This window comes from Labrus bergylta, chromosome 7 (assembly GCF_963930695.1).
Source record: "Labrus bergylta chromosome 7, fLabBer1.1, whole genome shotgun sequence".
NCBI lineage: Eukaryota > Metazoa > Chordata > Actinopteri > Labriformes > Labridae > Labrus > Labrus bergylta.
The window spans coordinates 8,013,402-8,040,148 of NC_089201.1; the positions used below are offsets into that span (position 1 = coordinate 8,013,402).

Consider the following 26,747-nt stretch of genomic DNA (forward strand, 5'->3'; position numbering starts at 1 on the left):
ACCTGTAGTTGTGCACCGAGAGCAGCTGAGTCAGCTGCCCTGTAAACACATACAAAACAGCGTTTTTCTAGGTAGGATGACAAACACAGGAAAGGACAATGAACAGATTCTTTTTTCCCACTATCCTGGCAGATTTATTTGATGTTACAGCAAATAAAAACGAATATGCAGCTGCCATGACAGATACAGATCTTCAGTGAGTCTGGTGAGTTAATAGACCTCATCTTATATTGTAACATTAATACATAAATAGATCTCAAAAGTATTAACAGTTATAAATAATACTATCTTTAACTCTTGATGTTTACAGAGTCAGGTGAAGTAAAATAAATACAAAACCCTTGAAGGGTATTTAGTGTGCAAACAAAAGAACACCATCTTCAGGATTTTTACCTTCTATTGTGATCATCTGATTGGTCACACTTGTAGCTGACTCTTTCCCATTAGATCTCTGTTGTTCTTTAAACTTTTCAATTGAAATGGTTTATTTCTATCAGTGCACTTGTGGTTAGGATGTTTACAAAGGCTTCAGTGCCATCCAGTAGACGCAGCATTGCTTCTCATGATAAGGTACTTTGCTATCACAGGATCAAGGCCTTGTGATGATTGCAGCGGTGTTGTTATGGCTGTCGGTTGACAGGAAGCCCTCCTCAGAGAGAACGGAATGTCTCCATCATAATCCAAATTTAAAAAAAATGAACAGAGATCACCAAGTGGTAAAAAACACAACAATCAAGTAGCTACAGACAGGGAGTGTAAAGAAGAAGCAGTAACAGTACACAGAGTTTGTATACGCAATATGCTAAGGCTTTAGCTGTCGTGTGTGGACAGAACAACAAATAGGTAACTCCTCTTTGAGCACAAAGGTTAAAAAGGTAATGAGATGTGTATCTGAGAATTCAGTCATGGAGGAGAACATGTGGGAGGCAGCAGAGGAACAAACACACCTATCAGTAAATATCTAAAGGTAAAATCTAGCTTTTTTCCTTTTTCGATATTCTGAGGTTTTATTCCCTTTTTGCCTTAAGGGACACAGGAGGTATGTTAGGAGGGAGTTGACCACACAGTGCCTCATGTGGTTACAGTGTGAGAATTCAGAGGACACTTCTTCACAGAGTGAGCTCCTTCTGTACGCCCCACAGGGTCTCTGCGCTCTTCTGCACCTGCTTCTCCTCGTCCGGCTTCAGCGTCATGTGAATCACATCTGTCAGGCCGCTGTTTCCCAGGACACAAGGGACACTCAGGAAGACCTCATCCTTCACTCCAAGCATGCCCTAAAAGATGGCGGCAGGAGGGCACGGTCAGGGTTTGCTTTTATTTCAAAATAGTTGAAGAAAGTACACAGTGTATTAAGCAAATAGTAAATGTAAGGCTCTAAATCTCCATACCTGGACCAATGTGGACACGGGATGCACTTTGTGGAGGTTCTTCAAGATGCTTTCCACCAGGTCGGCCACAGACATACCGATGGCCCAGGAAGTGTAGCCCTTCAGCTTGATGACCTCATAGGCCCTGCAGTGTGCACACAAAACATAAAGGGTGAGAAAAGTATGTCTTTGTGACAGAAGAGAAAGTCAAGACGTCAGCCTGTTTCTGCATTTCTGCAGGACTGTGTGTCCTCCCACTTCCTAATTTTACACCAATACCCCTCACCCATCTTGTTTCCAGATGAGAGAAGCATTGATTTGACTTAGATTGATTGCTGTCAACAGGGGATTTCAGCGTCTAATGCTGCATTGCAGTTGACGTTTTTCAATCACCAATCTCTGCTGTGCAATCCAAATTTACATTATGAATGTATGCAGAGTAAATATACCTGGTTCATGTGAGTAAACACACTAAACTAGAGGTGACAGTACTGAACCATTGTACTAATTCTGGACATGCACAGACCAGTTTTGTTGGTATGCCATTCAAATCAGTTAAAAGAGAAAAATTAATTAACAAGGGAGTCCTACTGTTTCATACATTAAACAAATCAAATGTGTCTTTCATAACTAAAACCTGTTCCTGCTGAAAGACAAGGGGTGCGTTCGAATTGTCCCTCCTATCTCCTTTCATTATCCACTTTACCTTAACCCCGGAAGTATTTAAGTAGGCGGCCGTTCGAATTCTCTAAAAGTTAAGGAAAGGTGGGTCAATGCTTCCTTTATAACCTCCTTTAGGATACACTGGACCATCCTTTACGAAAGGAGATGAGATATGCCGCCCCACAATTCCTTGCGGGCGCAACATTCAAAGCGAGTCGCGCATCCGACCGCTCACTGAATGATGATCGTAAAGTGACACAGATCATGTAAGAGATAAAAAGATAAGAGACATTTTTATCCAGATGATGTTTTATTCAACATATTTCATTCTCTTAAGAATGCTTTGTGCAGTTGTACATGTGTATGCATAAAACATTATGTGTAGGCTATATCTTACATAAATGTAACAATTAATTTCATACAATCATATTTATTTTGATGTTGATTTCTGATTGGACAGGAAGGTGAAGGTTTCACTTTTCTAACTTGTAGCCTGGTAGTCTATATTGCTTTTATTTCAATCCCAACCTTGTGGTGATTAGGATTATTTCACCGGTAAGAAGACACAGGGGAAAGTTTTTTATTTAATGACGTCACCTAGTGGTAAATGCGGTCGGATTGTCAGAGCAACGAGATCGCCTTTCCCTTTCCTTTATGAATTCTCCTAACATCTTTCCTTGACCTCATGACGTTTTCGCGGGGTTAAGGTAAAGTGGATAGTGAAAGGAGATAGGAGGGACAATTCGAACGCACCCAAGGTTGCACTTTTGCTTTTCTTACTTCTCCACTGAGACATTCATTGTGTACATTTGTTACTTGTCTTTACCCCACTTTTGAAATCTTCTATTCACACCCAGGCCTTGGTAAACTTCTTTGGTAAATCAAACATTGTATTGCACAAGGCTGACCTCCCTTAACACATAGCTATTGTGAAACAGGACATGCTGACTGTTTAAAAGATGAACTGTTGAACTTCTATCAAAGTTTACCGTTCAAACTGTTTCATCATTTTACTTTTCAAAGAAGGGCCCAAGTTCCTCCTTCAAAACCAAGCAACGGGGAAAAGGAGAGATATAGAAATGCGGATTAGCTAACAGGGACAGGTTTTTCATGAATGCTGACCTGGGAGTGAGAGTGAGATCATGAGCACTACTACACTGTATTATGTTAACTGGAGTAGTATACTGTATGTATTGTGTGTGCCAGCTGCCAGGCTCTAGTGAACTCTTGGCACAGTAGTGTTCTATGGACCCGCCTCTGCTTGCCTTTAGGCTCACAATCACGGCCAAATTCCTCATCAGGGCTAGTCGCAGTCAGTGGAGTCAAACGAGCCAGATTTTTTAGTCTTCATGTTAACAGGTAACTGTGAGTTTAAGATATTAAACCCTTAAAATCTGTTTAATTAAAACAAAACTATTTATGGCTTCCAAGACAGTGTTGGTCAGGTGGCCTTTATGCACACATGGCTGATTGATTTACCAATTAAATTTGTGAATGTGAGGGATGCATTAGGGTTCAGGGAGTTATGTCAGCTCATAGATGAGTGGATTAATCTAAAATAGTTTGTACTCACCCGTCAACCACCATCTTATGCACTTCCTTCCAGTTCTCACTGTCGCCTTCAGCACCCATCTGTGGGTTGAGGCCCTGCAGGGAAACTCCAGCAACATTCACACCGCTCCACACTGGCACTAAGAAATGAAAGGTAAAAATTAGTTCATCTTGAAAACATATGGAAAAATTCAATAATGGCTACATAACACATGCAAATGATGTTGCTGAATTTAAGCATTTGCATCAGACCAGAAAAATGGTACAGTGGAAGGCCAGCAGAAGTTTTATTTTTAGTATGAACTACATACCACTGGAGTCTCCATGCTCTCCAATGACCCATCCATGGCAGCTGGAAGGGTGGAGGTGGAGCTTCTCTCCCATGAGGTGGCGGAAACGGGCAGAGTCCAGGTTGGTGCCGGAACCGATGACGCGGTGACGAGGGAAACCACTCAGCTTCCAGGCCACATAGGTCAGGATGTCCACTGAAGGGGTAATAAGGAGTAAAGATGAATTCCATTTGTTATTGCCACATACATCTCTTTGAATTCTCAAGTTCTTCTCAACACTATTTCAAACCACACTCACCTGGGTTGGAGACCACCAACAGGATGCAGTTGGGGCTGTACTTGACAATGTTTGGGATGATGAACTTGAAGATGTTGACATTACGCTGGACCAGGTTCAGACGGCTCTCGCCCTCCTGCTGGCGGGCACCAGCAGTCACCACCACCACTTTGGAATTGGCTGTCACACTGTAGTCTGACATATCGATGATAGGAAGGAGAGATGGTCAGACGGAGCCACAGATTACTTACTTCATTTACGATCGAGTGAGAATAAACATTTTCATGAGTCAGCGGCTGTAGCTCTTGATGTAGATGCTCACCTTTGTCAGCCACAATCTTGTGTGTCTTCAGGAAGAGGGATCCATGCTGCAGGTCCATGACCTCACCCTTCAACTTGTCCTCCATCACGTCAACCAGGGCCAGCTCATCACACAGGTCCTGATTTTTTTAAACAGTAGTGTAGTGAGTCATTTGGACTCACTACATTTATTATATCTTACATTTAATCTTCGCTTGTGTGGATAAAGCTTCAATAACCCAATCAGTCCTCCCTGTTTCATCATCATTACAGTTGTTAACATTAATATTAGACTGATCTGTCTATTATCATACTACTGCTATTACTACACATTACTACCATTATTACTGCCACTGTAGTTACAGATCTATCCTATTCATTGTTGCTGCTCTGTTTGTCTCATCCTTCTCCTTCTTTCTACATCTCTGTTTATCCAACTTTTAATCATCAGCCTGGTTCTGCTCGAGGTTTCTGCCTCTTAAGGGAGTTTTTTTTTTTCTTGCCACTGTAACTTGCTTAATGTTGTGCTCATGATGGATTAATGTTGGGTCTTTGTAGATTATGTAATAATTATGGTCTGTTTCCTGCTCTTTTGTAAAGTGTCTTTAGATATCATTTCTTATGAGTTGGCACTATACACATACAGATTGATTGATTGATTAATTTTCATACTACACAGTTTACAGTCTTTGTTTCTTGTACTTAATAATGCTTTCCCCCTATTCTTTCATAAATTCATCATTATTTTCCCAATTTCTTTTAATGGGTCTCTGAGTGAGATATGCATGAATAAAGAAAATGTAAAAAATATAGAAATGTATCTTAAAAGCTGTCATCAAATCTACTGTTACTTTATTACTTACTTCAGAGATTACCATCCTGACTGTCACAACAATGCTTACATGTTTTGACAATCAAACACTCGTTCGTTTATCTCCATTTCACACCTGGTTTTGTCTTTTAACTCACCTTAAGCAGTACGCTGATGGCAGAGGCCATGCCCACCATGCCAACACCGACCACCGTCACCTTGTTCCTGCTGCCAACAGGCTCCTCCTTCATCACATGGCTGATCAGCTTCTCCTTGGTGGACATCTGTTGAAAAGCATACACACAAGAAGAAAGGTAAACAGGGATGTCCATCTATACCTAAATTAAAGAATTGGAAGTGTGCACTTCTCTTAACCCCTAAAACAAAACTTCAGAACAACCTCAAGTTCCTAATTCACACTCGTACATCTACCACTTTTTAAAAAGCTTGCTTCCTTATTTCTCACAGAGAGCTGGACTACCCTACAGCGCCTCTCTGGGTCTCCATAGCAACCTGTGAATGGGAAAGTACTGCAGTCTATTTCCATGCAGCACAGACCATCCCCCCTGATGACGTCACACACAGTCATTTATGCTTTCCTGCTTAGGCAGACAGGGCTGAGGGCTCACGCTTACAGGCGTTTACATCAAGTGTGACTCGGCTACCTCTCGGTGATGCGGAGGCCCGCACGTAGTGGAATCCCTGACAGGATTAATGCACTGTAATACCCTCTGTGAGAGAGTATTTAAGACCTCTGCATAGTGGGTTTGCACACAATAGTAGGATATAGAAAGTGGGACACACACATACCCAACATCCCTTTATCCAATTATCTGTCACTCAGAGGTGAGCTGGAAGCTTACAACACACCAGAAGCTGACCCTGAGGTGGGCCGGGTCTGCGCTTCACAAATGGACCCTTTGTTATCTTGCAGTAGAGGATTAAAGCATGAGTTCAATACTGTTGAATTATGCTGTACAAATCAGACAAATTACAAGTGTATCATGACTGAATAAGGATTACAACAAGGATTATTAGTATCTTAACACACTTAATTCTATGTGGCTTGAAAGAGACAGTGAAGTGGATGCTTTGTGGCAAACTTTGGATTAGATTAATTTCTGGGACTCAAAGTAAGAAGCTACTTCACACAGCTGGACAACTTAAACTTTGTTATGTGTGCTTACATAATAATATTTCTCACATGATCACTTACAGGCCAGTGGGGGTTTGAACTCTAATGGGGTGTCAGGTATCACTGCTGCGCTTTAGTATCATCACTGTCCTATTTTGCAGACGACAGCGACTGTATATAAATCTTATTTCTTTAAAAGTGTTGTTGATCTGATCAACTTTTTTCTCACATCAAAATTCCACATTTACTGGAAGGGTTAAACCAGCAAGAGATCTAGATATTGTTTCCACTGTGCATCAATAGATATAAAAAAAAATGCCCATCAGCTGCAAGAGCCCATTTTTATCAACAACTCTGTGAAAATGATGGCATTATATTGTTTAATTAGATAATCCAAGCTATACAAAGTTTTTTTTTTTTTTTTAAATACATATTTAGAGTATGTGATATGTTCATAAGAAAGCCATTTAGCATGTATGTCGAAGTACTTCAACACCATTGAAAAAATATCTTGAGCACCAGCTGTCCTGCATCCTCATGTGAAGTCACTGCATTTCCTGCTCCAGACCTTCGTGTACGGCTCAGGCTGCTGTCTGGATGATGGTCGCCCCGGGAGGCATACGTAAGGACTTGTGTAACACTGCGTTTAGGCTATTACATCAACCAAAAACATCCTATGTGATGCTAGAAACAGAGTCAAACCCCTAGCGCTGCAATGTTGTTTCATTAAAATAATGAAATTGGGATTTTTTTTTTAATTAAGTTAAATTACAGAACATAATTATCTTCTTATGACTAATAATAACCTATTATTTAAAACGCAATTCTTGAAAATAATCTATTTTCACGACTAATGTTAGTAGGGCCTCAACAAGTAGGAAACAAAACTTACAGGCTAACATCCTGTTGATTCTCCAACCCTGTTTCACACAAGAATCCTTAATTTTACAAATGAAAGACCTGTAAGAGAAACTTGTCACAAGAGGAAGCAGGTGCCAGCGGTCTTACACACACAAAAATAATAAAAAATCATCACTACCGATATTGATTGTACCGACACACCCCTCTCGGTTAGACTGCGCCTCAAATTGGCGAGGTCCCCCTATAATAATATGTACAGTAAAGTAGGCTACAGCAATTTCCGGGAAAACCACACACACAGACGACTTACTGTGCAATAATGCAGCCCGAGGTGTTTTCTTACCTTGAGGGTTCAGTTAAAAAGGTGGAAACACGATGTGGAATGTGTCTTGCTCCTCCTGAGTGCAGCGTTTCCGCAGAAGTGGTGCTGTAGAGGCGGTGTTTCCCGGTTTTTAAAGACAGCCCTCCGTGTGCACGTTACGTGAGTGAATACTAATGAGGGCGGGTCTGTGGCTGCTGCTGCGCGTGCTGCATGTCACGTCCCGACCAGGATGCGGCAGTGAAGACTGAACAGTGAGACAAGGCCTATCATTATTTTTGAAATAATTCACAATAAAGTATTTTTTAGGTCCTGTTTGTGGAAGAACCAAAAGACTGGAGGCGACACATGCTCTTTCTACGCTGCCATGTTTAATCACTTAACACCAGGACAACAAGTCCACCGACTGTGTGTCACTCAGCTAAGATGTAGTTATTATAGGGAGGTGGAAAAGATTATTAGAAGTTCTCAGCAGCCAGATTTCATGTCTTTTTCGCATTTGACTCGTTATGGCTAATTGCCTGAATAATTCTTATTACAAACATTTTATAGAACATTTAGATGTTAGGCTACAGCTCGCAGAATGTAACATATGATGAAATAGTGTAATAATGTAGTCTACGTGTTGTGGGGATTTCCTTGTCGGCCTTTATGAGTCTTGCATGACTCAAAAGAGATGCAGCTTGAACATTGTGTTCTTAAGGAGTCCACTGTCTGCTTCGTTGGGGATCAGTAATGTGTTTTTAAATGTAGGATATTTGTCCTAGGTTTGGCTGTTGATATAACACTATAACACTTTCTCAGTTTTAGACAAGTGGTCACTATAAGGGCCATGTGCTACCTGACTGTAAGATTGGTTTATTATGGCATCATTCTTTCAGACCAACTGCATTTTAGCGCCCCCTCCTGTCTATTATAATGTGTTACAGTACAGAGCCTTATTACTCAATCCTCCATTTGTTTAACTTTTCTGAGGAATTTTTCTAAGTCAGATAACACTGATTAAAACGACAAAAGACTTAAGAATTTCATACAAGTTACAACATAACATTTTTTACAGGTTCATTGTTTTTGGATAAAAGTCGTGCTCGCAGCCGGTCTGGTTCTAGGTATTTCGGGCTGATATTTACAGAAGCTTTTGATAACACCTGTTCAGGGAAGAAGTTGAAGCTGTATGACATTTCAAATGTTCCAGTCATCAACCATTTGAAGAAAAAAAAATGAAATAGGCTATATGATGTTTCAGTAAATAAAATATTGGCAGTAAACATTTTGGTAATCACATGTTCACTTGAAATCATAGCTTGGCGAGAGCTCTTCTGAATTTGGATTTTAAATCCATTGAGAAGAAAGTCCATGCATGTTAACACCTGAATCATACAAATACTCTACATGTCCTTAATTAAGAGCAGGTCTAGAACTCAATTTCCAAATGTAGTTTGAAATGGGGACACAATAATTCATTTCATATTAAAAAAAGCTATACATCTTAACTAATAGATGAAACTTCCATATACAGGATTCTGTTTTAAAAATGTTTAACCTCAACTTTATTTTCCCCTCGGGGAAATTTGGTTTGCAGACAGATGAAACAATAAACTGAAACAAAGGCAGATAGACTCAGGCAATATGAACAACAAACATCATGAAAAACAGTAAATACATAAATACTAGAGTTCATCAGGTAACAACAATTGAGAATGTATAAACACGTCCATAAAACCATAATTTAAACAAAATAAAACTCATCAGATATCAGGGTCATCATTGGAGTTCTGTTGTTCAATGGCCTCAGTTATCAAATCTTTTTTCAACCTGTTGGACTTTGCTTTTAGTAATCTGTATCTCCTGCCTGAGGGCTCAAACTCTCCAAAAAGAGGCTGTCGAGGAGACTGTGAGATGTCTAAGCTGCAGCTTGCTTAAAAAAACTTCTCCAAAACTCACAAAGACATGCACAAGACAGTCACCTGCTGCTACAGGAGCAGCGCCCAGATTCTGTGCCCAGTTTGATTTGTGATTTAGTGTGTCTCAATGGCAGATCAGATTAAAGCCACAGGTGACTGATAACTGAGATTTTACTGGTGTAGCACATGTTTTATTTTATAAGGTTGAAATTTGACAGCTGAAATTATACCTTCTGTATATATTCTCTGATGAAGTCAAAGTGAAGTAATTGATGAAATTCTTGACCCTATAAAGTATATTTATAAAATAAATAATATCCCAAAATCCTTTATTTTACTTTTAATTAAGCTAATATTGAGTCACATTCAACTAATACATACACTTAAGTGATGCGTAGCCTGTTTTCTTGATGTGTGAAAAATGGAAAAAAGTCTTTGTGACATGACCATATGGTGTTACTATTCAGGAGCCTGCTTTTCTTGACATGACACAAACACTCACAGCACATGTCCGATTCACCTTGTGCAGTTTGATGACTTGACTTAACTTGATAGGCAAGGCATCACAGTGCTTATCACTCTTTTTCTCTCCTGTCCTCAGCACCCTTCACCTGGAATATTTCTTATACTGTACACACTTGTATGTCTGTTCATGGAGCAGTTTAAAATCAACCTCCATCGCCCCTGTGACATCACCTGAAAATTATAACTGCCCATCCCTAATTCGAGTTCAGGCTGACCCATGTGCATCCTTAAGGAGTGATGAGCTGAAAGCAAAGGTGCCACATATCAAACCATTTGAATGTATCCTGCAATTACATAATACAAAGCATATGAGATGACTGACTGTGTGGCTGGTCAGGGATCAGATCGATGAGAACTATAGGAAACTAGAGTAGAATACAAAAATTGATTACTACAAGAAATTCAGAAATTGCTATTGTAAATTCCTGGTTTCTGAATTCCCGTAGATCAGACCACAGCAAACATGGATTCAGAATAAAAGTGTACTATTGTACTGTCTTGTGTGTACCTTTTTTCTTACAATACTCAGCTGCTTAAATTTTCTTATTGGTTGAGTTGAATTACCTATCATCTGATAACGTTTTGGCTCAGTACAAACAACTCTACAGCAGGTGGCGCTGTCATAAAGGCAGAGGCACAACCTCCAGACTCGCTTCCTCACCCATATCATGGAGTTGAATTTAAATGTGAGCAGTAGTTTCTAACATGGAAAATATGAAGCATTACCTGATAGTTGTCAGCATTCAGTGGTCTGTTTATTATTCTGCAGTCAGTGCTAAGCTCACTACATCTGTCTCACCAAATATTTCATCCAGTTGAAGCCTTGTTCACAGCACATCAGAAATACATTGATCTTGTTCTTTATTTATAACGCTGAAATCAATTGAAATTCAAGTTGTTTTTAAGGCTGTATAATATTTATTAGATTTAAACTGCAGTGTTGAATAAATCAATGACATCTGTTGCTGTCAAAGAAGAAAAGTTGGGTAACTAAGACTTACTTTATCGTTTAAGGGTAGATTAAGTATTGTAGATCAGTATTACTACTTACCTGACAATATAATGAGGATGTTGATCCCAACCTCAGTCCATTTCTCCTCTATGGTAGTCCTGGCTCTTTGCTTTAGGCAACATTTATCACAAAGGCCCCAGCCTGAAATCTAATGAAAAACCTTAATTGTGTTTAGGTGCTTCTGTGTTTGACTTTGGCAGTGTAATAGTCTGTTGGAGAAGGGTGAAGTTTTATTAGACGTGTGTGAAATCATACTTCATCTCCAGTTGTTAAATGTCCTCACTTTGCCTGCAGCGACGTTTCCTAAACTTTCCTCGACTCTGAGTAACTTCTTCTTGTCCTTGCCGCCGAATTACCCGCCTTTGTCTCCATCATCTACCTCCTCCTTCTAAAATCTCTGGAGTGGGTGCCAGTGTAATCGCAGCTCCCCCCCCCCCCCCCCCCCCCCCCCCCCCAGTGGAATACAGAAACACTAGTTTGTCATGTTGCTTCCCCCTCTCACACTACAGGGTCAGTTTGCCAACATGCTGTTATTGCGCGGGGCATTGGGACCGAGGTGGGTCTGCTGTGGGTGATATCGTACGTGTCTCAGCCTGCTGTGTATTAGAGGGGAATCTAATCACCCTGCCACAGCTTCCTCCTCCTCCGTCTCCTGTTTGGAAATAGAACTAAGGCCGAGGAACAAGGCCACATCAATCATAAAAAGGATTCTGTTGGGAACAAGATCACTCTCACTGTCAGAACAACATCCAGCCTACTGATGCTCCCTCTTTGCACCTCAGACACATCCTGGTACAAAAACATTTAAACCCACAATCCTGTCTGTTTTCTGTTACTTTCCCCCCCTTGTTAATTTACCCTTCCTTGTCTTTCAACATGAATCAAACACTCTTTTTCTTCTTCCCTTTCATCCTGCAGTCACCTTCCTCTCCTTCATATCTTAAGTCCCCTTCCCTTCCCTTAAACTCCCTTCCTCCGCTTCCTTTTTCTGCCTTCCAGTTTCGCTCCACGCACACCTTCTGTCTCCAATTGATAACATCCCTGATGGAGCTCCTTTATTAGCCACCCACAGGCAGATTAACCAGAGCAATAATACACCAATCAGCAACAATTATGCCCTGATAAGCCCAGGGAGAGCTCTGCGGGGTGCAGGGAGAGGATGTAGCAGTCGTAGAGTTATTGGGAGTGATTCAGTGCAGAATTAAAGGTTGTGTGTCTGTGCATATATATACGCTTGTTATACAAGTACATTTAATTGAGTGTACTTTGTCTTTTGCCTGCAGTCTTAATCCCTTCATAAGGGCAAATCATTATAATCAGATGTGGAATCAGTCCCAGTCTTCTGGTCCTTGATCAGGTGTTAATTGAACTCATGATCAGACAGGCTGTGTTCTCATCTGTGCAGTCTCCGAGTTATTATTGAAAATATGAGCATGAGCGCAACAAACCAGCTGAATAAAAAGAGGTTTTGAATCAATATGGTGCACCATTACGCTCCGACTGTGTTATAATGGTTGAAGACACCCCTTGTACCACCATTACAGCATATTAAAACATTCAATTTTTTGGCTCCTGTTAGTTTTTGGACTTGGCTGCCTGGCATTGTTTTAGAGCAGCTAAATGATGATGAAAACGAGTGGAAGGGTAGATATGATTTTCCCGCCTGCAGGCATCAAAAACACTCGCCAAGTCTGATTTCAAGAACAGCTGCGTAGATTTAACCTCCCCCTCCTCCCTGTCTTTGCACACATGCATTCACATGCATGTAAAAACACACACGTATGTGCACACTCGATGTGCATACATGCACATAAGCAGAGGCTACTTTTTAAAAGGCAGACCAAAGACCCCTGGAAGCTGTTTACTGCTGTGCAACCGGGAAGCACACCAATCTTTCAAATCCAGAGCCGCTTTACACACCGAAAGTCGCCAAATTGTGTGTGTGGGCGCATCAGATTAGCCCCCCCCAACTGGCTTCAGAAACAATGATCCAACTCCTGTATCAAAGTCATTCACCCATTAGACTTTGCATATTTCATGTTGGCTTGTTGAGATTCCGGCACAGCAGACTTAGATTAATTCTTTCAGTTTCAATGTCAAAAGGATCCGGGTTGTAAATCTGGAAATTGGCACAGAGAAACTCAGAGTGTGTGTATATGATCTTTATTTCACCTTATTTCCCTTGAATGTGGATGTTTTCCTCCAACCTTGAAGTGTCTCAACTCCTGACCTTCAAAAAGTTAATCCTGGACCAGAAAATGAAGCACACATTTACCATTTCTTCGAGCATGAAATTAAATACATTTCCTTTGGCTGTCCCTGGTCTAATTATTTCGGAGGATTTATGACAGTGCCGCTGCTATTTGTTTAAGGACAGTGTGTATACACTGGTTTGTAGGCTGTGGCAGTTTGCCTCACATTCTTTTACATGTCACTGGGGGAGCTTCTGTCTCCCAGTCCAGTGACCTTAACACCTGTGATTGATACTGGGAGGGGAGGTGTGTGTGCGCAGGCATGTTCTACACGGGATGTGTGTGAACGAGTGCGTGTGTGTGCGTGTGTGTGTGTGCGTGCAAGAAGGGGTAAGGTTAATTGAAGTTGTTAGAGTGAAAATGATTCCCTCAGGGGGACTGACATAGCAGGTGGAGGAGGTGGGTTGGGTGGGATCAGCAGTGGGTGACGGGGAGAGAAGGAAAAAGGAGAATCAGGCTGGGGGGAAGGGGCTGGAAGGGGGTCAAAGGGATTGCTCTTCCACCTCCGCTCTCAGAGGCAGTGATACATGAGGACGAAGAGATGAAATGATACATCAAAAGGTCAGGTGTGTCCATCCTTCTCTCCATCTGACCCCTCCACACATCGCTGGTGTTCTTCTTGATCCTCTTGTCTTTTTAGTCACATTTTGTGGACAATATGTTCATCTTTTTCCATACTTAAAATTCATTTACACAATAACTCTTTCCCTGCCATTTTTTCCCCTGTCTCACACTGTCTCTCTGTCTATCTCCTGTGCAGTCTGTCCCTCCATCCCCTCCTGTGGCCTTTCCCCTCTCCTCCCATACCAGCCTTCATTTCACAGATGACAGGTTGGCGGACTGTAATCCAACAGATGCTGGGGCGGAGAGGCCTGACCAACTGTTTTAACTCCAATCAGCTTTTATTGCTCTCCGGAGGAACCCCACACAACCCCCCGCCAGCCTGACATTTCAGCAAGCAGGAGAGAGGACTGAGAAAATAGCATCTTTATACAATTTGTGTATATGTGTGACGAAATGTGTATGTGCTGATTAAAGCAGGGAGGGGGCTGATGGGGGAAAAAGGGGTGACAGTCATTACCCCCTGTGCCTGGTGTGGGGCCAAACCACTGGCTTCAATCAACTTGGCACACGTGTGTGTTTGTGTGCGTGTGTGTCAGAGAGAGAGTCCAGCATCAGCGGGGATGAAGATGTCACTGATAATGCATCTGCCACTGTAGCTCGTCCTCCAACAGCCCGAGCCACCCCTGCATCGCCCACGTCTGTCGCCTCCTTCCAATTCTCCATCCATCTTGCTACACCCCTACCTCCTTTCTCCACCTGCAGCCCTTTGCCATCCCTCCCTCTGAGACAAAGACAAAAGCCAATGTAAGTTCCTACTATATGACGTTGAAGCTGTTGCTTCAACATAATGATGATTTGTAATTTGTGAAATCTCTTTGATATTGATATTATGTAAGAAACTTTTATCATTATATGTTTTAAGCTCTTCCTTCTTGTAAATGGTATATCTTAAAGTCACATATTATCCTCCTCGTCAACAAGTTTAAGTAAGTCTCAGAGATCCCCATAACATGTCTGTGAAGTTTCTTGTTCTAAATCCACTCTGATCCTGTATTTTATCATGCCTATAAACCCCTCTATTTCAGCCCTGCTCAGAACAGGCTGTTTCTGTGTCTGTACCTTTAAATGTTAGTGAGATTCATCTGACCACGCCCCCTCTCTGGAAGGACTTGGGTGGCTCCAGCTTTCTTGCTCCATGCCCCATTGTTTACGGTGAGAAGGCCGAACACCTAGCTTTGGGAGTGTCACCACCTGGGGGAGGGGTTACTACGACTACTTTGTGACGTCATGAAGGTAAAATCTCCTGTGTCGTTTGAGCACACGTTTTCTGAAAAGTGGAGACCGAGATTGAGAGGATAAGCTTCTCTCATAATTGGGTAACTAGCTAGGGACACATATTAGTGTTAGAAAAACATGGTAAAGTGTATTTTGTATAATATGTGACCTTTGAAGTTTGTGTAGATGCAAATACAGTCAAAGTCTTCCCTATGGCCCCCTTAAAGGTGTTCAAAAGGCACTCGGCTATGACTGTCAGTACATCTACAAAAATCTTCATTTTGTTCAGCTCAACAGCACAATAGCAGACATCCAGAAGCCATCAGTCATCTATAAGAGACCTCTGTTAACCTATGATTAATGAAGGTTTAGTGTTCTCTGTAGAGCCGTGGAGCACTTGAACTCTGCAGCCGACCTGCAGGCTATTAAAGACCACAGAAACAATCAGGGGAAGGGTATGGGAATCTTTTCTCTCCTAATAAGTTTTACTGCTTCATCAAAAAAGCAAGAGGAGATATGATCTTGGCCTTGAAGGTGATTTATCAGTAAATTGAAATTGTACAAGCACACTTTCAAGACACTGATGTGCAGACATATTTGGAAAACATGTCCATAATCATGTGAATAAAAAAACAAAACACAGGCAGTACATGCTGACTCAGCACATGAAATACTGATGTCCAAAATGACTGTCCATTTTCATGTCTGTCCAGCTGAATCCCGGACAAAAGGTTTCTTATGTATCTTTATGTTGATGAGTAAACTGCATAAACAGAGCTAAATAGACAGTCTGCACTCCTTTAACATAAGTTATGGCCCATACATTAGGAGTAACAATACGCTTAATTTATATAGCACATTTCTTAACAAGGTTTAAAAGTGCTTCACAAAAATACTGAAAGTAAAAAAGCTAAAAACAACACAGAAGAATGACTGATAAAAAACACAGGTTTAGAGGTGGATACAATTAGCAGATCATGTAAAAATTCCTAAAGGCTTTCTTTTAAAATAAAGTTTAGAGTTACGCAGTCTGGGGGCTTTAGATGCAAAAGATTGGTCACCTTCAGTTATGAGCAGGGTCCAGGGATAACCAGCATAGCTACAACCACTGATCTCAGAGAGGCAAACTTCCTCCTTGCTGGCTTCAATCAATCAGCCTTTATTTTCTCTCCTCTTTCAATTTAATTTTGTCTTGATTATCCTTTCAGCAATTACAAGTCAGGTTTAAAAGCCCAAAGACAGATTTCTTTATATCCTCTGAGGTAACTCCCTCATCACCTGCCTTATAGTGATGGAAATGTTTATTCTTGAATGTTTTAAAAAAAGGATGCTTAAACTATAAATTACTTTGTTTTTCTTGGCATAACAGCAATTTAGGTTGAGTAAAAAAGGGCAAGGCACCTTGTGCTTTAGTGTACATGAAACATGATGTACAATGTGTTTTTCTTCCAAGTCCATTAAATCATGTACCTTGCACACAGAGCCGGGTTCGAAAGGCTGAAGCGGATGACTTTGCCAGAGGCAGATTTCAAATTGGCCAGAGAGCAAAGCTTGCTTTTGTGTGTGCATGTGAGTCATTTTCAAGGGTACTCAGCTAGTGTAGAACAAGAAAAGGTCACCTGTGTAGCCAGCTCCAGAAGCCACTGCTCCTAACAGTGCCTAAATGGGTATTGGCAAATTATCCATGCTTTTAAAAATTGCCATTTTTTCCCCCTTTTGTCAGGTGAGGAATCTACAACATACATGAAACAGGGTTCAAAGTAGGTTCAAAAGAAGGTCAGTTATAGGTTTAATGGATTAAATGGGAAAAGTATGAAGAAATGCATACTTTTAATTGAAAATAAGTATGTACCTGCAGATATGTGTACAGTAACAACCAGCCTGGAAATATAAATGACCAATGGGGCACTGTTGCCTGACTAGTGTATTGTAAATAGAGTGGAATGCAATAGAGTGCAAAGAGAATCACAATTTGTCCTTTTTTATTCACTAATTCACACAAACACGATAGAAACTTTGGGATGATCGGTTCTCAAAATACAGATATAGCCCCAAAAAACGTGGCCACCATAATCCACTGAAGCCTGGAGTTATCCCAAGAGAGGCTATTCTCGTACTGTGTGTTGTGTTTCTTTAATCTAAACTGATAATGAGCTAGGGAGACAACAGGGATTGTGCGTGCTGATTGAGTGATTAGTGAATTTATTACGACTAAATGTAGTTGTTTTAGTCCTTCACCCCACGCTGTCACTAAATGTCCCTGTGATTAGTGAGGCGCATGCAGCCAGCCTAATTATCCAACGCCACAGCCAAGCCCTCTACATGATCACTAACAGTTTGTCTCTTAAACTACAATTATGTTCTTTGGATGGGCAAAAAGCAATGATTAAAGGGGAATGACTTGCTTTGTGTGTGTGTGTGTGTGTGTGTGTGTGTGTGAGTGTCCGTGCGTGTGTGATTGTGTATGTTCAGGTACCTATATGAAAGCATATGTGGATGAAAACTAAAATGTTTTAAATCCTCTCTCCAGCTCTATCTACACTGAGTGCTTTATTCTAAAAAAGAATAAACGCCATTAATGGGCTTGCTGAAGTGGATTCTTCAACAGGGTTCCATTTTCTGTCCATAAACTCAAATAAGAGAGATGATGTTGCTGTAAACAGAGGTTGCTGCAGCAGCAGAATGAAGAAACAGAAGTAAACTGGGTCAGACGACTGTGGATGTGATTTCATGATGTCAGTAGAGAGAGGGGAGATGAGCAACACTTGGTGCAATGTCAGAAAATCTAAGACATGGTCTTTGTTGCTTTGTGTGTTTATTGTCAGGCAACACTTGAATTAAAAAAGTGAATTTTCATAACTGCAAAAAGAGTAATCAGTGATTCCATATCCTTTTACTGAAGCTTTAACGGTCTCCCCGTGGGGGAATGTCGGAGGCTTCAGAAGTGAAAAATGTGCATTTCCTAACCAGCAGGGGGCAGTGGAGCTGCAGCAGTGGTCTTATGTATTTGTGTGTGTGTTTGTGTGTGTTTGTGTGTGTTTGTGTGTGTGTTTGTGCGTAAGGGAGAGGTTTATTCCCTCTGGTAAGTCTACTCCTCACAGCCTCACTCAAAGGCATGTCAGCATACAAGCAGCGCAGTGTTTTGACATTTGAAACGAACTCCAGCCGACCACTGATCATAGTACATCAACATGCTGCTGCCTGGTGGAACATATGTGTGTGTGAACAAGTGTTGTGTGTGTTTATTCTCACTCATCATTTGCATAGAGAAGTTGCTGAGTCTCAAGTGCCCCCACACTACATAATGCTCATTCAGACTCTGAGACGTGCACAAGTGTCCTTTAGTGTCTGGATCATTATGAGATTTGTATCCCAGAAACATGTGACTATAAGACACCTTTTTGACTGTTTAGTGTATGGATTTTGTTACCCTCTCTTTTTATAATTTGTCTTTATTTCCTTGAGAATAGCTTTTCAGGAAAACGTTCTTTCTCTTACACTTGCATGCTCATACACCTACACGTGAGGTATGGAAATAAGAGCCATGTCATTTACCACGTGCCTCTTTCAGAGATCTATATGTTACTGTGGAAGGAACAACCTGTCCCATTGTTTCCCTTGGGTGCGCCCTTATTGACCCTAAGACCTTTATGTCTGCTGTGGGAGGATGAGCTATCGATATCATGAGACACAGCATCACTAGAGAAAAATATACACAAATTCCCACAACTTTCTTTCATTTGCTGCCTCTTTTTCTGCCACTGACGCCGTGTTTTTCTTTTACTTTTGCTACGCCTCATTCTCCTTCATTAGTTTGTGTTCTGCACTCCAGTACAAAGAGCCAAACAGATGACTCTAATATGTGTCAAGCAGAGGTCTGGACATCCCAAAATTACCCTTTCATTCATTCCTCTCCTCTCCAGCTTTCTAAATGTCTGCAGATGAACACTAATGGTCTACTCTGTATGTGGATGACACGCTAATTAATCAAGCATGCCAAGCCGGCCAATCCGGCAACAGCCAACAGCTTCCAGCCCGCTGCTCGCTGGCAATAACCAGTTTGTACGACCCTGAAGGGCTGGGGGTTCATGTGTATGTGTTGGTGTGCATAACAGTTGGAAACAATGTATTGCTGGTAGTTTATGCACAGAAACAGCATCATTTAATGTGCTTACGTCTGCCTGTTGAACTGGCCAGACTCTGCTATGAAGCTATTCATTATACAGCAGCATGGCGGCGATATTATGCCATTTGTGCGCCCTCTCACGTCCAAGGTTATTGGACTTTAGCCGTACATCAAATCTGTTCCACTTTTCTGTCTCTATCTCTCCCTCTGTTTCTCTTCCCCTCTGGCACACGTAATCTAGCAACACATGTCTACTTTTGCAAATACATTCTCCTTTCTATCAAAGAGATCTGGCAGTGTACACAATAATATGGCTGTATTACATTGTTTATCACTTTGTTGGGAAGAGACTATTAGTATGCACATCCTGTTTATTGTCGGAGCCTGTGGTTGCAGCCATTGCAATTAAGCAAACAGTCAATTTGGGTCTCCAACAGGACTCTTATAATTCTTGCCTTGAAATTCAAAGACATTCAAAAGACAAGGAACTGTTCAAAACTTTGTTTATCTTGTTGATTGAATTTTGCAGCACTGTGGCTCTGTAAATTTGCACATAAACACATGTTCACATGCCCACACTACCACACAAGCTCAAACAAAAAACTTCTCATTAATTTCCTCGCGGGGAAGATGAAGAGAGGGATGTGGAGCTGTGGAGGAGTGCAGAAGGATTGATGGGACGCAGGGAGGTACAGGCAAGGTGATTAAAACTCAAGCTACAGATGTTTCTGGAACACTTCAAAGTGGTGTGCTTGCCTGTGCCAAGGCTGGGCATGATGCATTATTGAGATGAAGCCCACCTGGCACCTGGCGCTGACATCACATGCACGGTCCACCTGGCACCGTGTGGTCACGTGGGTGACACTTTGGGTTACACCTTCCCCATGCACAAGTCCAGCTCCCAGTGTGATGAAGGGCATCAGGGGAAAGGGCACACATGCTCAACACAGACCTCAAAGGCAACAAACTGGGCCATGAGCAGTTTGTAAACTTTGCTACATGAATGAGAATTGAGGAAATTGCGGAACATTTCTTCTCTTACACTGCTGTTTTAAAGATTAAAATATTTGTTTAGGTAAATGTATCCAATGTAAAGCAGTATTCATACCATAAATAGAATTTGTATTACTCATTTGGCTTGTACAAAATGGTTGATGTTTATTACACTGCAGGCTTACATTCTTTTTTGCCATTGTTTGTCCTTTGAGCAGAGGGAGCATGAATGAAATGAAAACATGCACCACATCAATATAATTTCCCCTGTAATACTTTATTGAAATGCAGTGATCATAGTTCAGTAGAGTTTGTATTATTTAGAGGAGAGCCAGGGAAGCTTTCTAGAATTCAGCTTTGAAGTAGCCAACGGTGTGGTGTTGATGCAATCCTGCTGCTTAATATTTCAGCAGCCCCCTCAACCTTGTATTCTGTTAAAAAATATTTAGAGGTCACAGAGTGGTTCTGGCGTGTGTTTGTGTGTGTGTGCATGAATATCTGTGTGTGTTTCTGCTGCATGTGTCCCCTGACACCTGTACTCTCCCAGGGTGTGAGGAACAGACAGAGGCCAGAGCCACAGTCACAGGTCTCAGACCAGTGGGGTGTGAAATGAATCAAAGGGCCAACACACTCTCCCCCTGCCTTAGACACACAAACACACACACGCACACACAATCCTTGTGCAGTTGGGCTTGTAGTGCGTGTGTGTGTGTGTGTGCATGTGTGTGTGTGTGTGTGTGTGTGAGGAAGAGAAGGTATGAAAGATGAGCAAGGGGAAAGCAAACCCTCTGGTACAATTCTCCGCTTGAATATAAAAGCCCCTCTTTACATTAAATCAGTAGACTTTTTTTTATGAATGTTGTAACCCTTTTTGGGGAGAAATGGTTCTCTGAGTGATGTTGGTAAAGCTTCAATAGGAGAGTGTAGTTGGGTCTTGGTTGACCCCGATATTGGATTTACCAGATGACCAGAGTGGACAAATGCCTCAGTGCTTGATAAAAACATGGGTCCCTGAAAGCCTGAGGTTCAATGGATGGATGTGTCTTGGTAATTTCATTGATTTACATTTCTAATTTGCACCAGAAGGAAAGGGGACCCATGTTTAAATCAATTGTTTTTGGAGGATTATTCTATCTATATTAAAATTCCCACAAATTCCCTCAAATGAGTGTTTCACTTTGGATATTATGGCTATGGTCATGTGTTAGTCTTTTTGTTTCTTTACTTGGACATTTGACATGCATACAGACTGCAGGTGCACATATGTTGAGAAAATACTTTTCAGTGTTGTAGGAGACATGTTTTAGAAAAGAGACTATATTTTACAGATTCAAGATTTTATGGGTGGATGATTTTATGAAGAATTCCACATCTACGCCTAACAAAGTTATTTAATTTGTTTGTGAAAAAAAAAAATCATCATCCACAGTTCAAAGACTATAACTTTTGTAATGGTCTTACAAACTGCCTACAGGGGCTCTTTGACAGAGCTTAAAATTGTGAAAACATTTAGCAAAAATCATTTAAAGTTTCAAAAATCTTAATTGTTTTTCTTTTTCCCTCAGAAAGTTCCAGTTCCAGTCAGCTGTGTCATCCTACAGCGTTTAGCTAAATTTAACAATGTTACAGTTGAGTGTATGTGGTTTGAAAAACTGTAGCTTTTTTTTTTTTCTGAAAAAAAAAAACGCAAAGATGCTCCAGCAACAAGAAACGGGGCGGGGGTTTCGAGGGCTTTCGCCTCACTGGTTGGATGACTCCGCTGTCATTCGTCCATGACGGCTCCGCAGCACCTCCCACGGACGCACAGCGGTAACACAGCTTCCACCAACCATGATATTCAAGGCACTTGCGGCTCGTCTGCAGCGATAGGAGAAAAAGAGGAGAGAAAGAGCGAGCCTCACCTCCTCAAACAGCGAGTGAGGAAGGGAAAAGAGCCAGAAAGCGACAGTGAGAGACAGAAGAAGAAGAAGAAGAAGAAGAAGAAGAAGCTGTGGAGTTAAAGGAGAAAAGACGACAGCGGCTTGGACCTCCAGCGAGGAGTGTTTATTTGTCTGCGCTTTATTGTAGAAAGTGTCTTAACATTCACAGTGATTCGACATGTCATCGTCCGGTAAAGACAACAGTGGTGCCCAACATGCCAATTACGTGGGACCTTACCGTTTGGAGAAGACGCTGGGCAAAGGACAGACAGGTTAGTTGGGACAGCTTGCTCTCTGCATCCTTCTGTAATTGCACTATTTCTTTTACACAGCGATTTTGATACTTGACCGGCTGGGTGTCTGCAGGTGCTAAATAACTAACCGCTTACTTACAAACACCTGCCGAGCCTTGTGGGGTTTTTTTTTGGTTTTTTTTGGGTGGTTGTGAGACAATTTATTTGGCGAGCTGACACAGCCTAATCTTTGCTAACACAGTGGGACGAAGGGGAATTATAGGTGCTTTACATTGGTTTGCTGGTTGTGCGTTGGCGTTGGACTGGGTGTGTGTATCAGGAGCAGAGCAACGTGGAAACCATCAAACAGCAAAAACCAAGACAGTGTGATGGGCTTTGAAAATTAACTTTTTTTTTTGTGTCCTGACTGTGCTGTTTGTGTGTGAGTGTGAGTGTGTGTGTGTGTGTGTGTGTGTGTGTGTGTGTGTCCTGTGATTGGAGCACAGCGCCGTTAATCCCGATTTGCCTGATACATTGATCTATTCTTAGTCCGCAGGCAGGCAGGGAAGGAGGCAGGCTTTTCTCCTACAGGCTACTGACTGCAATACGTGGGTTTCCTCCGATATGGATGGTTGAGGGTCCCACCTTGACAGATTACACCACAAGCTGGGAAATAAGAGCTACACTGATCTGTATTCATAAACACCCAAAGGATGTAACTGGGATTCCTGAATAATGAGCACATGGGTTTACCTCAGTATGCCCAGCAATGACATTGCAGTTTGTTAAAGTTACTATAGCACATGTGAGCAGTAACCGATGACTGCCTGCTGTAATATATCATGCTATTCTAGGTGATACTTGCATGTTAAGCATGACTTGTTAATGTGTGAGTTCTGCCCAGTATCCACGACTGTTTTTTTTTTTTTTTGTGAGTATATCCTTTGCGATCAACTCCATTCAGCCAGCAGTGGAGCCATGTGAGAGGAAGTACAGCCCCAGTGCATGGATGGCAGGAGTGATGCAGCATGCTCTGCAAGAACACCACCCTTAAAGAGAAAGAGGCTAAGAGACTATTCCTCTTTTTTCTCTCCTCTCAGCTGAGAGATTTTCCTCCCATCTGTTGTCTAAAACGGCTACAATGAAGGCGTTGCTTCCCTCTACCCGCTCCAGCTGGTCATGCTGAGCAGCCGTGCGTGCGTGCAAATGTTTGTGTGTGTCTCTCAGACAGTATGCTTTCTGGAAATATTCACTTCATTCACCTGGAGAGTCCCCAGTTGTCCTGAAAGGTGTTTGTCTCTTTGCTTTTGTCTTTACTCCTTCATTGACTGTTGGACAGTACAAGACAAGCACTCGCTCCAATCCCCTATTTATTTAGAATTCAAGAACACGCGTCGCAATCCAAAGTCTGTTTATTCTGCTTGAAATGCAAGGTATCTTCTAATCTGTGGTGTGATGACTGAAGTATGATCAAACAATGTTGAAACAAAAATTAGTGTTGCAGGCAGTGTTCCAGTCTCTCATGACAGATTCATAACGAATGCAATATTAAAAACACCTCGCCGAGACTCCCTTTCTTCTTCTCTGCTCATATTTAGTCACGTTTGTTTTCAGGAGGATCACTCACAGGCAGACGGAGCTTTCCTTCAGATAGCTCTCAGGAGTGTCTAATGGCTGTTTATGGCAGTATAGAGCTGGCTCTATGGTCCGCTGGGCACAGACGTTTAATGATATGGTGTCTCTGAGATCATCCACAGCTCAGGCTGTATTTATGTGAGTTGAGGTGGATTTGGATACATTTATTTTTACAGCCTTGGATGTCAAAGGAATGGCAGAGCAAACAATGACATATGTATATTGCTGCTTTGTCCTCCAAACCATTTTGACTTTCAATTTTCTCATAGATTGAACTCTGTAATTGAATATCTATTCATTTCGATACTGTAGGCTGGGTTTTTCCCAATTATATTTGCATGTTTCAAGTATGCAGCAGTAACAGAGCATTACATTATCTGTTTGTGTGTTCTGTGTTAGAAAAATCATTTGCTTACTGGCGTCTGTGTAGCTGTTCCATGCCAACCCTATTTTAGATTAATGACAGTGCATAATATCCCATTCGCCCATTAACCATTCGTTAATCTGTCAGATCTCTTTCCCAGGCCCTACGGAAATGGGTTGACTTGGCAACTGTTGGTGCCCAATCAGCTGGGCCCAATCATGAGTGGCAGCTGGGACCGTCCAGTGGCCTCAGTCCCCTGTGAGCGTTCCCAGGCTGCCATTGGCTGGTATTATAAGAGAAGGAGAAAGCGGGCCTCTGGTTGATCTGGCTGTCCTGCTCTGAGGAGTGGTGCTGTTCCATGTTCATTAAGTGATTAGGGCCTTGTCCTGTCACACACACAAATACACACAAACAGTCACACACATGGCCACCACAGTGGTTCTGGTTTGGCTTCATGATCTAATCCCCTACACAGCCAAAGTCTCTCCGGCTCTCACTCACGCACTCACGTGGCCCAAAGGTAGCATTGGTTGGCCAGCTTTAGCTTAGCAACTTAGCTGCCCCACTTTACTGTAAAATACAAAGAGGGAGTTCTGATGCATGTGGCAGGCATTTCTTTCCCATTGATTATAATTTTCTTACGTTACACCAGGCTTTTCTTCTTTGATATGCCATCGCCTTGCTTTCCTTTAGTCGTATCTCTTTATCTGTTGTTTCTTTAGATCATGTGTAGGGTTCCTTCTTTGTCAGGTGAGCATTGGGGCCTGATGGGGTCTATAGATATGTAGTACCTGCATGGCTGGTTACTGATTGGGGCTAGAGCCAACGAAGCATGGAGGCCTTTTTTGGAATTATGTGCTTGAATGGTGAAACCTGACTAGGCTGTTGTACCTGTGAGATGGTTCGTATAGGTGTTGTGTATCATTGGTTGAATGTGTCAAGGTCTGAGAGTTATCAGTTTCTCATAATGCTTGAAATTGCCAAACAGCGTCAAATACTAAATTAGCCCCTTATGTTACCCTGTAGGAGGTAGATATTAGATATTAAGATGAAGAACTTACTTCAAATGTCTCCATCAGAGGTGGGTTTGCAGGAGAAGCCGTCTTGTTGTCTAACTCGCAAGGCTTTGTTTGACAAGGCTAAAGATTGTGGATTTGTAGTTTTGCCAGTGCAGTGACTTAAGACAGGCTAAATCATTGCTCTGTTCCACTAATGCATTGGAAAACCGTGCTCTGCTTTGCCTTTACTTTGTTCCTGGAGGCTTTTGATTTGTGGGATAGAGGCCTATTGTCTGGAAAACACTGCCATGCTAATCCAGAGTAAGTCCTTGTTTTCTTGGCACGACTCCGATATTGACAGGCTAAGAGGTGGAGGTTGATGTGTAGGCTCCATGATTTTTTGATTGACATTTTAGAGAGCGAAATCACGCGTGCTTCAGGGGCTTCATATTGACTGTTCATCTGACAAAAAGCTGCCTGTGATGTTGTGTCTTGCGTTGTCTTTCTCTGTTAGGCTTGCTCTGTTTCTGTCTATCTGGTGGAGAGTTCTTGTTCTGGGTTCAACGGGCTTACGAGCCATTTAATCCAGCATCCTGCTGTTTTTGTTGTTTCCATTTCAGCAAAAGGCTGGTCAATTCTTAGCTCTTACTGAGTTTCACTGTTGCAATTTTTGGTTGTGTCTGCGTTGGAGAGTGTGAAAGAAAAGCCCTCATTTGTCCATCTTGTAATACATTTACAGATTCACATGCATGCACAATTTAACCAGACCGTTCTGGGATCCATGTGGCACATTTCATGCTAATGTTAAACCGTTAATGCGACGTTGATTGATAGCTGGTGAGCAGGGGATGGTTGAGTCAGATCAATGGGCTCTCCAAAAGATTTCCTGTCTGCTGAAAGAGATCCATACTGTTTCACCGCACATGATATTCCTGATAATGACAAGTGAGGAGGGAATGCTCAGTCGATGCTGTCAATGAAAAACCACTTGGCGAATCCACAGAAACTAAGTGCATCTGTGAGCGCAGACGTGTGCGGTGCAGGTGCTCAAACTCTCGCTGACCCAGCTTCTGTGCTGTTAAAATAATCTTGATACCCGTGTTGAGCTCAAACACAGGTGTCTAGCTCAACTACGTTCTCAAGATTACCTTGAAAAAGTATAAAGCTTTGACCTTCAGTTGGCAAGTGAAAGAAGAGTTAAAAGGCTGCGATCATAGGCCCCCTGTTTCAGTGGGCCCTTTTCAGGGATTCAAGTCAGAAAGCCTCGACCCAATGGCTGTGCCGAGTTGCTCCCAGCTGGTAGCGCCCCGTGTTAGCAAGCTGGATCAGAGCTGTGGAGCAGGAAGCCAAGCCAGCATGGTCTCAGCTGTTTG

General features: G+C 41.9%; 2 protein-coding genes across 10 annotated transcripts in view; one reads left to right on the forward strand and one right to left on the reverse strand.

Annotated features, from left to right (window-relative positions):
- Positions 1-107: 107 nt before the first annotated feature.
- On the reverse strand, positions 108-7,751 carry ldha (lactate dehydrogenase A4). Its single transcript, XM_020642049.3, has 8 exons — positions 7,599-7,751; positions 5,418-5,543; positions 4,471-4,588; positions 4,170-4,343; positions 3,893-4,066; positions 3,604-3,721; positions 1,389-1,512; positions 108-1,274 (listed from the first exon to the last, which is right to left on the reverse strand). Exons 2-8 carry the CDS (start codon positions 5,541-5,543, stop codon positions 1,110-1,112), a joined length of 999 nt encoding a protein of 332 aa, XP_020497705.1. The 5' UTR covers positions 7,599-7,751; the 3' UTR covers positions 108-1,109.
- Positions 7,752-22,049: 14,298 nt separating this feature from the next.
- Positions 22,050-26,747, forward strand: part of brsk2a (BR serine/threonine kinase 2a) — a 171,254-nt gene continuing 166,556 nt past the window's right edge. For all 9 annotated transcript variants that reach the window (XM_065956660.1, XM_065956663.1, XM_065956665.1 and 6 more), the window contains exon 1: positions 22,050-22,416. In XM_065956660.1, the coding sequence (XP_065812732.1) occupies positions 22,323-22,416 (94 nt within the window). In that variant the 5' untranslated portion in view covers positions 22,050-22,322. The remainder of the gene's footprint in view (positions 22,417-26,747) is intronic.

Bases quoted from the DNA above. Each gene is read 5' to 3' on its own strand.
- ldha (XM_020642049.3), bottom strand. From the start codon at position 5,543: ATGTCCACCAAGGAGAAGCTGATCAGCCATGTGATGAAGGAGGAGCCT. The intron at 4,344-4,470 runs GTGAGCATCTAC...TCGATATGTCAG, and splicing joins CAAGATTGTGGCTGACAAAG to ACTACAGTGTGACAGCCAAT. The intron at 1,513-3,603 runs GTGAGTACAAAC...TGCACACTGCAG, and splicing joins CATAAGATGGTGGTTGACGG to GGCCTATGAGGTCATCAAGC.